This window comes from Sitophilus oryzae, unplaced genomic scaffold, assembly GCF_002938485.1.
Source record: "Sitophilus oryzae breed Bouriz unplaced genomic scaffold, Soryzae_2.0 scaffold_1297_pilon_pilon, whole genome shotgun sequence".
NCBI lineage: Eukaryota > Metazoa > Arthropoda > Insecta > Coleoptera > Curculionidae > Sitophilus > Sitophilus oryzae.
The window spans coordinates 9282903-9297516 of NW_022145945.1; the positions used below are offsets into that span (position 1 = coordinate 9282903).

At 32.2% G+C, this 14614-nt stretch overlaps 1 protein-coding gene across 1 annotated transcript; it reads right to left on the bottom strand.

Moving 5' to 3' along the window:
- LOC115874477 lies at positions 1-14614 on the bottom strand. The gene is made up of 4 exons (XM_030889626.1): positions 14335-14614; positions 3468-3828; positions 3231-3353; positions 1-1176 (listed from the first exon to the last, which is right to left on the bottom strand). Exons 1-4 carry the CDS (start codon positions 14466-14468, stop codon positions 736-738), a joined length of 1059 nt encoding a protein of 352 aa, XP_030745486.1. The 5' UTR covers positions 14469-14614; the 3' UTR covers positions 1-735.

Genomic DNA, 14614 nt, shown 5'->3' on the forward strand with positions numbered 1-14614 from the left:
AATTTTTTTCGTAAAATCTCTATATTTTCAAATTTGTTTATTAAGCTAAAATCTGTGCTAAAATTTAAAATACTTTGTCAGTCAACTATAACCTCAATTAATGAATAAAACTAGTACAATTAATAAATAAAAAATAATCAAATACAAATTAAATTGTTACACAGGATGGCCAATTAGTGCGAAGAATATCGTCGTTGTTGACAAAGATAATATGAAAAAAAATTCTATATAGATGTTGCATTGTTTATAATGGTGCATATCCTAAAAATATTTTGTCGTATACAGAGTGTTCCAAAAAAAGTTATGGTGAAGTTTTTAGTTTTTTTAAAGTGCACCGACTATTTTTCTGTACACAATTGGATTCAGCATAAAAGTCAGCTATAGTACACTATTTTTATTTGAAGCACCATACGGTGTTGCCATTAAAAGCGCTATATCCGAAAAGAATTTAAACATTAAAGTGAATATAACTTTATTAATACTTAGCTATATTTCTTATATTTAGAGTGTTAGAGAGTCTAAAGAAATATAATATCGCAAATACCTACAAAACCGCTAAAAAATATAAAATACATTAAATACAAAAATAATCAATCTTTTTTTCATATCTTCGACAACGATGACGATATTGGAATTCCTCGCACTAATGGGCCACCCTGTATGTTATCAATCTACTAATATATATATCAATACTTAAAACAAACAAAAAATATTAAAATCACTTATTTTTATAAATTATATCCAGTTCCTATTCAAACACAGCCTTGTAATTTCTACAATTTTGTTCACGTGATTCTCGCTTAGTTCTATTGCTTGATCCATTTCATCTTTGTCGATGTCTTCTACACTCTTGAAATCTTCGTGCATCAAGGGTAGGGACATCCACAAAATATGGAAGTACTCGTAGTACTTCACCGCTGTTGCTATTTCTTTTTGGTAACTTTGAGATGTATAGGGTGTAGTATCTACTCCTAGTAACCGCAATTCTGCTATTAATCTGTCATAATAATACTGGAAGAGGTCGTCTAAGTTATTTTCGAAGAATTCTTTTTGTACACTGGTGAAGAGGAAGAATGTGACGTCGTTCAAGGGTGTGGCGTAGTCGAAAACTTGAAAATCGACTATGACGCAGTGAGACGGTTTGCCATTATCGTATTTAATCAAATTGTTGTTCGTCTAAAACAAAATAGAATTTTTTTAATAAAAAAAGTGACCTGCTGTTCCAATAATGATCCAACTAGTTGCCCTTTTGAGTTTTTTATTTCAATATTATTTTTTGTAAAATATGCAGACAATATTAGAAGCTTTTACATCCCACTAGTCAACTTGCATACCCAACAATGTTGCCTTATTTTATGAACGGTTTTAAGAACGGTGGAAAGTAAAACACCTAGCTATAGCCAATAATGCGAGGGCGGCTGTGGCTCCGTGGGTGAGGCCGTCGCTTCGGGAACGAGAGGTCTCAGGATCGAAGCCCTAACCAAAACTTTTTTATTTTTTACAGCTGTTTTTAATTAATTTAAAAAATAGCTGTAAATATGTAATAGCAATCAAAATACGCCGTAGGCGTGTTTTGTTTGCGTTGGTTAATCTCTGGGGTAAGTTTTTTAGCCGACCATACCAATAGGTATGGTAGGCTATTAAGATCGGATTTTTTTTTTTAAATTTCACTCAAAATGAGTTATTTGGGTCATAAATGACCTAAATACAAAATATTTTCATGGTGTCTGTCCGTCTGTCCGTCTGTCCGTCTATAACACGATAAGTCAAAAACCGCTGAACCGATTTTAACCAAATTTGGCACAAAAATACTGTGGCACCCGAGAATCTGGCCATTAGTTTTTGGTGGGAGTTGGTAAGGGGGTATGGGAGGGGGTTAAAAATTTTAAAAAATCGTAAATCCAAATTTACAGTAGCTAGCGAAACGCGGTTTTCAAATTAAGATTAGGAATAATATTTGCAACAAAATTTGTAATAACATCAAAATCAGTCAAAGTCGCAGTTTTCTGCTATTAACGTTGTTATACCATTTTCGGATGGGCGGCTATACGTGCCTCCGGGCGCCAATTTTTTTTGTTTAGATTGCACGCGAAATACCCGACCGATTATCGTTTATGCTCGTGCAAAACTGCGAAATTAAGGGACAACAAACGACAACGTTAGGTATTTGGGGAGTTGACTAGTGGGACGTAGAATCTAGTGACAATATTGGCATACACCTGAGGCATATTTTCACAGGTATATAGAATATAGAACCATTAAAGTTTATAGCAAGTTTTTATTTGCTTTAAAATTAGCATTACAAACAAAACATTGTCAGAATCTATACAAAGTTGTTTTTGAAATATACCTATTTTGAGACAAAATTTTCAGCTCATTTACAGATCGTCTTAAAATATGAAGTGCTAAATCTCCTTTATTTATTTAAATTATAAATAATTTAAATAGTGACTTCCTTACTTGGTGTAGAATATGACATTATTTTATTTTTGAACTGAAAATTTATTATAAACTAGCTGACCCGACAAACGCTGTTTTGCCATATAAACAGTCATTTTTATTCACGGGGTTGAAAATTATTGAATTATTAATATCACTGAATTATTATTGAATTATTAAAGGTGCCGATGGCGTAGAGGTACAGCTCTCGTCTACCAATCTCAAGGTTGTGGGTTCGAATCCTACACCCGGCATTTGATCAGCCGACTATATTTCATAAAAATAAAAATAGTTTGGCTACATAGGTCGACTTAATCTTAAATGACTACTTAGGATTCACAATCTTGAGGTAATAATAGGCGGTTGAAGCGTAGTGCTAGCCACATTACCTTCCTTGTATACCGAACGGCTCTAGCATGGCAAGCTGTACCTTTCCTACCCTCAAGGCGTTATACGGGAGCTATTATTATTATTATATTAATATTACTATTAAAAAATAGGGTTTGATGGTACAACATCACTTAGGGGTATCTCACCCTTATCACTTAGGGGTATAAAAATAAATAACAACTTATTTTCAGACTTACTAAATATACATATAAAATTACATCAAAATCAGTCAAGCCGTTTCGGAGGAGTACGGTAACTAAAACTGTAACTCGAGAATTGTATATATTAGATAGAGCATTATATTTCAGAAAATACAACATTACCTTAGAAATTGAAATGAAAATATTTTAGGTCAACATTGGGTCACCTTGTATAACTTACCCAAGAATCGTAATGTATTAGAGTACCCCAAGCATCACTAACGTTAGTTTTTTCAACGTCTCGGTCAAAAGCGTCAACGATTTTTGGATTTCATTTTCAGAGAATCCGTTGGACTTTAACGCATGAAGAAAAGTTAATCTCATCTAAAAACAATCATTTTTATCAAATTAATGTTTAAAAACATACTGTACGTGTATTAGTGCGTAATTTATCCAAAAAAAAAATAACTAACACTGTATTCTGAAAAAAAATATTACCGTAAAAATTAATCCAGCGTCTGGGTGAAACGTATAGAAATAAGGTCTAAGATTTTTTTCAAAAACTTCAGGTTGTTTCGCTTTAAGTCCCATTCCCGCTGCGTGAAACTTGGCTAGAGCTGTCAGGACGACCTTAGAATGTTCCAGGTCAAGTCCAAGTGATTTTTTGCCAGTTGAATATCCGGCAGTTCTTAAGTTTTCCATCAATATGACAGCATCCGAGTCTACTTTGTTGCTACCGTCTAGGTTAAGTCTGCCATTTATAAAGGGAGCTAAGAAATCTGCTCCTGATGGTACGCCGTTCTTTTTCAAGAATTGGTCTAGTGTAGGACATATTACTGCGTAAAACTTGTATTCGTTTCTAAAAAACAAAAATAATGTGAGTAACAATCTGTTATTTTACAACCTGTTATTTATTTCAAATAACAGTTCTCAATAGGTGTTACATCCAAAAAAATAACAAGCATGAAAATATCAACACGCTAACAGCAACAGCTCGCAATATCGTGATCGTCTTGCTATGAAATTTACCAAGCTCGTAACAGTTGTCGCAAAATAAAAAAAAATATCCATATTAAGGTAGTATCACACACAGCTAGTTTTGTTGAGCAATTTTTTTGCCGCCGCTGCAAAAGTTGCATACAGTGTTCATACACCAGCAGAAAGTAGCCCAAAACGCGCAGTTTTTATGCAGCAGTTGCCTAAAAAAGTTGCAGGTCGACACTACATGCTTTTCATATGTTCACACCTAAGCGCTACTTTTGCAACATATTTTGGTAGCATATTTTGTTTTGTAGGTTTCATCTGCTTCGCAACCAGATTTGGAACTTTTCATTTTTGAACGTTCTTTCGAATATTGTGCACGCAACGAGTGAATTTTCTTTTTTATGTCTCCATCGGATATATGTAATTCAGAAGAAATTTCCGAAATAGAGGCAGAATGGATTTTTTATGTTCCATAAACACTCCCTTGCTTCTACCGCTTCTATTAAACATTTTACTTGTTCTCTGTTCCAAATCGCTTGTTTTGACTTCGACGACATCGCAATTTGTCGGTTAATTCTTTACTAACCTACATAATAATATCCTGGAGTTAACTGAAAAAAGTGTATACATTTCGGGCATACCAACATAATACTGAACCGATGTCCCCAGTAAAAGTTTCTACTGATTAGTAATCTTTTGCTGCACTTGCAACCTTCTTAAACTGCGCGCAACAAAAAAGTAGCCTACGTAACCAAGCTTCGATCGCAACGTTGCAGGTTGCGTAGGTATTCACACTTGCAGCAAGTTGCGCAGGTTTTTTAATGTGCTGCGCAACAAAAGTAGCTATAGCTGATACTACCTTTATTCATATTATGCCCATCAAGTTTAAATGATTTGCTTTATACCAGTATTAGCTACAACTAAAATATGTAAAGATCATACCAATTTAGTCACGTGATTAAGCTTAACCGGTACAGCGTTGCCCATTTTTACATATTTTCTTTTAATCAAAATATTTTAGGAGACAAGTAAATTAATTATTAATATATAAACAGTTATTATTTACATCAACCCGATTCCTTAACAGCAGTTAAGAGACATAAATAATTTAATACCATTACTACCGCTTTCCCGTTCAAAATATTCTTGCCTATTAAGTTATCTTGTACCACTTCGCACTAAAGTGTCAAAACGAATGACAATGTCAGGAAATAAATAAATAAATAGGGCAACTTGACATTTTTTACAGCATAACTACCACCTGAATCCCCAGCGGGAAATTTAAATTCCAGTTAGGCAGTCATATCCTTGTCATATCCATGATAAGCCATGGTTGGCAACAATGAATTTAAGAATCGCGCCTTAACTAAGTAATTACGTAGTAAGTACGTAACTGCATTGTTTTTATCTCGATTAAAAAAGAAGATAAATATTGCTTTTCTCTTATTTGCTAGTGCATTTAATTCCAAGAATTCCATAAATATTTACTTACCTATATGTCACTTGTGTATCAAACACTTCTTGTATTCTTTGACTATCAGGAACGGTTTTTGCGACTGTATCTAATAATCTTGTTTGTTTGGTTTTTGTATTCTCTATTGTGATAAGAACTCTACAAAATACGAAAACAAAACTATTGTTAACGTTAAATATTACTGTATAAATAATTTTAGTTTATTGTCGAGTATTTTGTAAGGTTTTGTGTTTTTTTTCTTGACATTAAAGAAGGAATTATGTATATTAAATCGGAAATAAATGGCGAGATAAGAGAGAAAATCGTAAATTAAAAAAGAATTTTCAAAAATGCCCAAAACATTTTTCAAATCACTTTTAAATTGCGTACTTGAAATACTTTTTTTAAATAAAAAATAGAGCTGTATATTATTTAAAGTGGACAGATTAATATCTAAAAATATATATATGTTATCGACGCCTATGATCCTTATGATAGGCAGTCATTTTCACGCCGTGCCTGCACCCCGTGTCCGCTGATGTTTGCCAGTAGCGGAGTAGTAGGCTTTGGAAACAGTCGAATGTCAGAGTTTGTTGATTTCGGCCGAGGGAGAAGACATTGTTTGTCAAGCTAGTTAGAATTATATTTTAAAATATTAATTTATGTAAAATATATTAATCTCCCGATTACATCAGAAGTGGGATGAGTTTAATCCAGCGTTCTTAGGCCGTACAGGCGTATTTCTGACTTACTGACGACTATTGACTTGACTTTGACCTTTGACCATATCGTTTCGTAAATGCGTCGGTTTCGAGGATCTTTTCGGTCGTCTCAGATACGGTTACCCGTCGGATTTCGGATACTGTCGTCGGATCGGTGAAGCGCGAAAAGAAAACCGGAGGGATCATTCTGCTAGCTCTAGTGCTCGAAGGTAATAACGAAAAAAGCAGTGCTGAAAAGAAGCGTCATATCACCCCTACAAGTTACAGACTCCAGAAGAATAACAGGAATAACAGGAAAAGGTAGTGAGCCAACACATTATCTGAACAAATCTCTTCTGAAAGGTATTTTAAAAATGACTAGAAAAAAAATCGAGATAAATTCTAAGGTAATTAAAATTCTAAGGTAGTATTTTTATACAGTAAAAATTGTTGCCATGGAGACAGATTTGAGTTTAAAGTAATTGTTCGGATTTTTGGATTTCGGATTTCGGTGATATAAATCGCCTCGTGGTTCAAGAGGTCTCGAAGAGAGGGCGCTACCGTAGTCGGTTGATAAGGGTCGATTTCGCTTGCGAAAGAAGATGAATGCGAACCTCGGCACAAGGCACAAACAGACAGTTTTTCACGTAAAAAGTAAAATTTTATTGTTAAAATTAAAAGTTAAATAAATATCTATCTATGGTCCTTCTGAGGAATCAAATTTCTAGAGTTATGTGTTATTTATTATATTAGTTATGTTGAGTATGTGTTATTTTATTCTCATTAAACTTCTTGATCAAGCCGAAACGTGGAACGGTGGTTTTCAAACATGATTTTTATTTTTGTGCGTTGAAATATTTTGTTGAGCTTTTTAATTAAAAATATTAAACAAAAGTCGAACAGTAATTTAATAATTTCATTGTTTATTAGGTAAATAAAAAATATATCAAGTATATACAGGTATATTCAAGACTTTATGTGGAAAGGTAAAAAAGTCTTCAAAAGTTTTTCAGTTTTTCAGAAGTACCTACTATCGATTGTTTCATAAATATATAATTTATATTTTTCATATATACATTTTTAATTATACCCCATTTTACTTATTACTTATTTTATTACTTTAAGTTTAGTTATAGATGTTATTAATATTTAAGCTATATTTTTAATTTACTGAAACTTTCAACTTTAGGTAGTCTAGTATTGCTATATCAGAAATATACTAGGTGTTACATGAATGTACTTGGTAATTATCTTTAGTGATTAGAAATACAAGAGAGAAATAGTAGATATGTAAAATTTAAAGTTGAACATTTATGAAATCAAACGTTTATTAAGGAATATTAATTTATTATAATCACCTCATAATCCTTCTAATATACACGCAGTTTCGATCTAATATTTGAAAATTCATTTTAAGATGCTGTTTTTAACATAGTCTTTAAGAAAGTTATTTTGTTTTCTTTTATTATTTTTTATTATGTAGTTGAATAAATTTATGTAGTTGAATAAATACATGGTTGTAGAAAAGTTAAATAGGTTCCGAACTTCAGGCTTTGAAAATTCACTTGAGAATTATATCAAAAATTCACATAATTTAAAAGTACCTATTACATTAGTTTTTCAATTATTATAATATAATTTTAACCAGCTCATTATATTTCAGAGTTTTTCAGTTTAATTCAGGTATTTCACTAGTATTTCAAGAACTTTATTCTTCGTATACGCCATATTTAATAGCAAATAACCCTTCGAGTAGTGTTGTAATAAATTAACACATAGTGAATGTTAAAAAAGTTGTGTAAAATTTAGTAGAAGATGAGAACGAAGCGTTTATTAAGTACACAGGGCTACTTTTTAATAAAAGCGTAATTTCTTGTAATTAGAAATAAATGTAAATTAAATGTCCAGATGGGTCAAATTCTAGGCGCCAGAGTACTATTATGTAGTAGATTTCACAACACGCTGTAGATATCTTGAAAACAAACTACTAAAGAACGACATAAAATAAATATTCTGGGAAATAACATATTGTTTCGGTAAAAACATACTTAAATAGTTTTTAACAATAACGTCTAATAGTTTATATACAACTAGAAAATCCGATTATCTTAATCTTATATAAAATGCATACACTTTTCATATTATGCGTAAACAAAAATAAGTAAAGCGGTACTATATCATTTTAATTTAAAATACATAAACTAAGCTACCTAGGTATGTACTTAAATCTTTATGCGTAAATATATGAGTTTTACAACCCCGAATAAAGTAATCATTTAGGGATACCCTTTTACCTAAAAAAACGAATATTCTCAATATAAACAAGCCATATCTCACTACCTGAATACTGTTTGACATCCACGTGGAATGGGACAAGTAGAGAGGCATAATCTCTAGTATGTGTAACAAGTTGCATTACGATATCTAGGTTGAAAATGTTTCAAACATTCAGTTTGGATTGTGTGGAATCTAAGCACTAGGAGCAAAATGAGCGTATCTGGACAAGTTGCGTTTATCCCTCCGGGCGTAAATGATCGACGTTAGCGAGTTTCGGCGTAAATTAGTAGCGAATTATGCGAAATATCAAGCGGAATAAAAGAAAAATTGGATGCGTAGCGAACTATATTCAGCGTTAGATCTACTAAGGATCTGCTAAGGATCACTCCAATCAATCTCCAAGGTAGACAGGTTCATTTGAATTTCTAAGCAGCTGAGGATTGGTTGATATGAAGTTAGAAACATCCTAGAATGGCATGCAAGGTTACAGAACAAGTACTGTGGAATAGCTAGGTATGGCAAGCTATGGATTTGGTTATGGTAGATTCAGACCTGTATTAGGATAGGAAAAAGAAGGAGTAGGGTTAGTTCTACCCGGTACTCTCTTTTTCAAGGTAAACGTTAGTATGATAGCTGGAAAAGGCGTGTGGTGGTTGCTAAGGTATGAGTTTACCACCTGGGCGCTTTGTGAGTAGGGCGGACAAGACTTGCGAATAGGGATGAGTCCCGGTATTCGGTCTGGTTAGTTCGACCCGGATTGCTCTTTTCCAGTGGCTGGAATAGGCGTGGGCCCATAGTTAGATTTATATTTTAGAATTTAGGTTTAAGATTTTAGAGTTGATATTTGACTTTATTTTGTTGCACGCAAGCTGCAGATTGCGTGTAACACCAGTTTATAATAAGTAATTTGTTTATTTTACCTTATGAAATTTTGTCCCTGAATAATTTATTTGTCCATCATGAGTTTTTGAGTATTGTTTGTGAGTGAGTTACGATATTTTATTTTTATTTACTTAAGTAGCAAATAAGACGTAGCTCTAGTATGAGCAGTAAACAATCTAATATATATTTTTATTTCAGCTTTTAAAAATGTCCTTTAAATGATTCTGATTATGTTTCTCCTTTTAGTGTGTTGTAATAATGGTAACAATTAGCTGATAAGGTTTTGTCAATTGGTTTTGTAGCAATTGTCTAGTATCAGCAGCAAACAATCTATCATAATATATTTTTATTTCAGCATTTAAAAATGTCCCTTAAACGATTCTGATTATTTTTGTCCTTTTAGTGTGATGTAAGAATGGTAGCAATTAGCTGATAAGGTTTTGTCAATTGGTTTTGTATCAATTGTCCAGTATCAGCAGGAAACAAGCTAATAAATATTTTTATTTCAGCATTTAAAAATGCCATTTAAAAGGTTCTGATTATTTATGTCCTTTTTAGTGGTCCTTATGATTAGTAGTCCTTATGATCAGAGGAGTGAGGACACTCATAAGTCAGGAATGGCCGAATGTTATCGACGCCTATGATCCTTATGATAGGCAGTCATTTTCACGCCGTGCCTGCACCCCGTGTCCGCTGATGTTTGCCAGTAGCGGAGTAGTAGGCTTTGGAAACAGTCGAATGTCAGAGTTTGTTGATTTCGGCCGAGGGAGAAGACATTGTTTGTCAAGCTAGTTAGAATTATATTTTAAAATATTAATTTATGTAAAATATATTAATCTCCCGATTACATATACAATTCATATTAAGTATAACAAAATTGATATCAAGTAGATATTTTGAAGAGATGAAATGCTGTTTTTATAACAAAGAAATTGGAAAATAACGAATACAATATTGATGCTTATACTAAACATTTTCAAGATCTATGGTAACCAAAATATACAGTGTGACACTTTGAACAGTAGCAATCAGGAAAACAATTTTCATCAATAATTTCAACAATTTCACACAAAACAAAATATTAATATTTTTTTTAGATTTGTGACTATATTATTATTGATATTAAAACATAAATAGAAAAATCACAGATTAGGTATACTACATGTATACAGATAAAAATCTTATCCCTAATTCGTGGTACGAAAATTGTTTTTTATGACGATGAGCAAACGAGTAAAATTTGCGCAAAAATAAACTCGCGTACAGTACGTCTGCCCATTTTGTAGCTACGGGGTATCCGTGAGAGGGGATTCTCTCGATGTTTTTCGTAAAAAATTAGACGACGCGTCCCATCAATAAAAATTCGACAAATTTGCAAGTGGCCAATAAAATGAGTGGGCGGAGTGATTTGCAGTCACGTACTCGTCAAGTCGACGTATAAAATATATTGCTGTTTATTTAAATGTTTTTTGTCCGCATTCCTTTCATAGACACAGATCCAGCAGACGTAGTGTAAAATAACAATAAACAGCGTAATAGAGAGATATCGGTAAACCGAATAGCGTGCATGGACGTTAATAACGCCAGGTGTATTTAAACTTAACCTAACTTTAAATTTAAAACTTTGAAATTGTTCTGTTTACTAGGTATTTTAAAACTAAAGGGCTGTAGTGCTTATTTCCAGTGCTTTATTGTTCAACGTCTACCAGTGGATTTAGGGCAACAAATTCTCTTAGAAGGGCTAAGTCGTCATCTGCTGTAAACCTAAGCCTCTTTATAGGTTCTTTAATATTGGAAGAGGTGGAATCCATATTTTGGGCCATATATACTTAATTAAAACTAATCCCAGCTACTTAAATATCAAATTACCTAGTAAAACTAAAGTAATAATTCAAAACAATTCAAACATAACCTAAAATAAAAGATCTCGCCGGCCGGCCCGGGTTGTCAAATACCTGCACATTTTTTTAAACGTTATTTAGAAATAGCGTTTGGTGTAATTGATCCGTAAATTACGTCAGGCGGTAACGTTATTAGCGGGCGTTGCGTTAAAAATTGACTCGCGCATATCGTAACATTGTTCTTCTCTGTCGTAACTGTCAAAATAAGGTACGCGTAAATACTGCATGACGCTATTCGGTTTTCCGATATCTCTCTAATAACTGGGACGGTCAGGCGCTGTGCACAATTTTAGAGGCCATAAGTGGGCGTGCTATATGCGCAAACTAGTAACCTAACTAGTGCCCGATTCCGAAAATTGGAACCACGAAAAACAATAAAGAAAAAACAAAGTTTATAATCTGCATAATCTGTGGAAAAATATACTCTAAACGCGCATAAAAAGTTCATCAAAATATCATAGAGGGAGGATATTCGTTATAAAAAAGTTAGATCATCTATACAATGTCAAAAATTTTTCAGAAGAATTTGTTAAACAATATATTAAATATATTTTTTATCAACAAGTAGAGGTATCTCTTTTTTTGTTTTGTTTATTATTATTCTTATTTTCTTATCTGGTAATTTCTATATATGAAAAGTTAATTATTTATAATACCATAAACCAATACCAAATATTCAAAGTGAACACTGATTATAATAATTAATAAAATTACAATATTATTGAAATAATTGCTAGTCTATATTATGTTAAGCTTCAAGGATAGGTTGTGTTAAAATTTTTAAAGCGTTTATAATTTCCTTTTTAAATTTACCTAATGTTATTTATATTTTATATAATTTTTTGAACGTTGGTATTCGCATAAATTATACGAATGCGATTAGAAATAGGCGAATGCGAAAATTCGTTACATCACTATAATAGTACTACCCGTACTACACAATTAAAAAAAACGGCGTCAAAGACGGCTGGGGAATGACAATCGATGATAATTTTGGCAAGGTCAAGCCCTAGATGTCATTACTTGGCCCATACTCTTCTTACTTCTTAATGACGCTTACTGCCAATTATTGGCCTCAAGAAGGATGTAATTTATTTTTATATTGAGAAAAAATTATTTTTAAATTGTGTATATAGGATGCTACAAATTCGAGGTACGAGCATTGGTATCTCGGAAACCGGAAGAGATACGAAGATGGTTAAATTGGGGCAAAGTTGCGCTTTAGGATGTCCACCAAGATACCATCAAAAATGTTTTAAAAATTTCAAGCAGAGTTTTTTGGAAAAAACGGATTTTTTTGAAAATTAATTTTATTTTTTCCTGGCGTTACTTTTTAGTAAATGAAAAAACTAATTGCAGATTCTCATGGCTACTTTATTAGGGCTATCTGAGAGTATTTTTAGATTTTCAAATTGGCAGATAATTTGTGAGATACAGAGGACAACTTAATTTTTTTAAATACGGACCTGCATTTTTTATTTCAGATTTTGAAAGAACTCGATCTCCTGAGTACAATGATATGCCACACTTAACATTTTTTTTTGTTTCGGACATTTGAACACAATTTAATTAAACTAATGTTAAGTCCGGCTCTGTTTATTTAAATATTTAATCTATTCATCGTTACAATATTGGTAAGCTTTCAAACTTAACAATGACGTGGAGTAAAACATTGAATACGGATAATCAAATGCAATTAAATAATAAAAATAATATAAAATTTTTGGGCATTACTTGACGTCATTTTTAAAAGTGAGAATACATTTCAACATTACAATAAAGAGTACAGAATGCATTCGGAAGTATAAGAAGAAGATATGTTCAAAGAGCTGTAAATAAGATTGAATGAAAAATACATTAATTTGTGCATTAGGGACGGAGGTAAACCTTTCGAACATGTAGAGCATTACTGGTTTTAGAAAAACTAGTTTGTAGAAGTTGATTTATTTATAATAACTACAAGTAATATTATGCATATTATTAGATCGTACACTGAGATTTCAAAATCACAATAAAAAAAGTTATAAATAATATTTTTAAATTGCTGACCTGGTATTATTTGTTTGAATCTTTCAATTGGCTCGATTCAATGTTAATTAGCGCTGATCCATATTGTTGCGACGAATCTATTCAGATTAAATAATTTAAAAAACCAGAGTGGGACTTGAAATTATTTTAAATAATAATTAAATAGTTTTGTTATTGTTAAGATACCTAAAACAAAAAAAAGTGTGGCATATCATTGTACTCACGAGATCGAGTTCTTTCAAAACTTCAAATAAAAAATGCAGGTCCGTATTTAAAAAAATTAAGTTGGCCTCTGTATCTCACACATTATCAGCTAATTTGAAAATCTATAAATACTATCAGATAGCCAAAAAACCCAGCAATCCTTGAAATTTTTAACACTTTTTTAATGGCATATTGGTGAACATCCTAAAGCGCAACTTTGCCCCAATTTAACCATCTTCGTATCTCCGGTTTCCGAGATACCAATGCTCGTACCTCGAATTTGTAGCACCCTGTATAGTTTAAAATTCGAGAAAAAATATTTTTTTGGAAACAGATTTGTGTCTTGAAACACTCTAACCTTTTTTAATCTTTCTATAATTATTAGTGTTAATTTTTGACAAGTTTTATGTCAATATTTAGTAGATGACGTCTAGAAGGTGACTCGCAGCACACGTCAAAATCATCAACGCAAAATCAATCCCCAACCGTTTTTGACGTCGTTTTTTTTTCGACCATACGGTAATAATGTAATTTGTTTTGAAAAGAACACTAATATAAAAAAATTATTTGTAGTTATAATATAAAAAATTCCATTCTTTATTATTTATTATTTATCCTGTTGTACTATGTATCCTCCTATTTATTATTTATTTATTTACATATTTGTTCATTTTTTTATAATTTTGCGTGATAATTTCAAATACGAAACCTAATAAGCATTTTGTAGTACTTGTCCAAAATGTAACACTAAAATTTATAATTATTAAATTTATAAAGATTGATATTTTTATGATATCTATAAAAAGATAGTAATTATATTTTATTTAAAACAGGTTTACATTGAAATATTATCCTAATAAATCAAGATAATAAAAAACTAAATATGTATTTACTCGTTACCCAAATTATATTAACAAGAAAACTAACGCACGTACCTTAGCATAACCGAGCCATAATTTTCTCCGGGGGCAGTAAGTCTGGAGATATCGGTGGACACTATCCTCTCCCCGTCCACCAGTCTACACTTAACCAAATCGTCCAACTGTCGGATCGTACTGTCACTTGCCATGGTGAATTACGACTGGCCAGGGAGAGAAATCACTAGACGATATTTATGAATGCAGACTGTTTATCGCTAGTGAGTGTTGTTGCTGATAGGATGCGTTCAATGAATAGGCGATTTTAATTTAAGTTCCTCGAGAGATAATTCGACGT

Coding starts and splice junctions, on each gene's coding strand:
- LOC115874477 (XM_030889626.1), bottom strand. CDS start 14,468: ATGGCAAGTGACAGTACGATCCGACAGTTGGACGATTTGGTTAAGTGT. Junction 3,829..14,334: donor TATGGCTCGGTTATGCTAAG/GTACGTGCGTTA, acceptor TTTGTTTTTTAG/AAACGAATACAAGTTTTACG. Junction 1,177..3,230: donor TAGTGATGCTTGGGGTACTC/TAATACATTACG, acceptor ATTTTGTTTTAG/ACGAACAACAATTTGATTAA.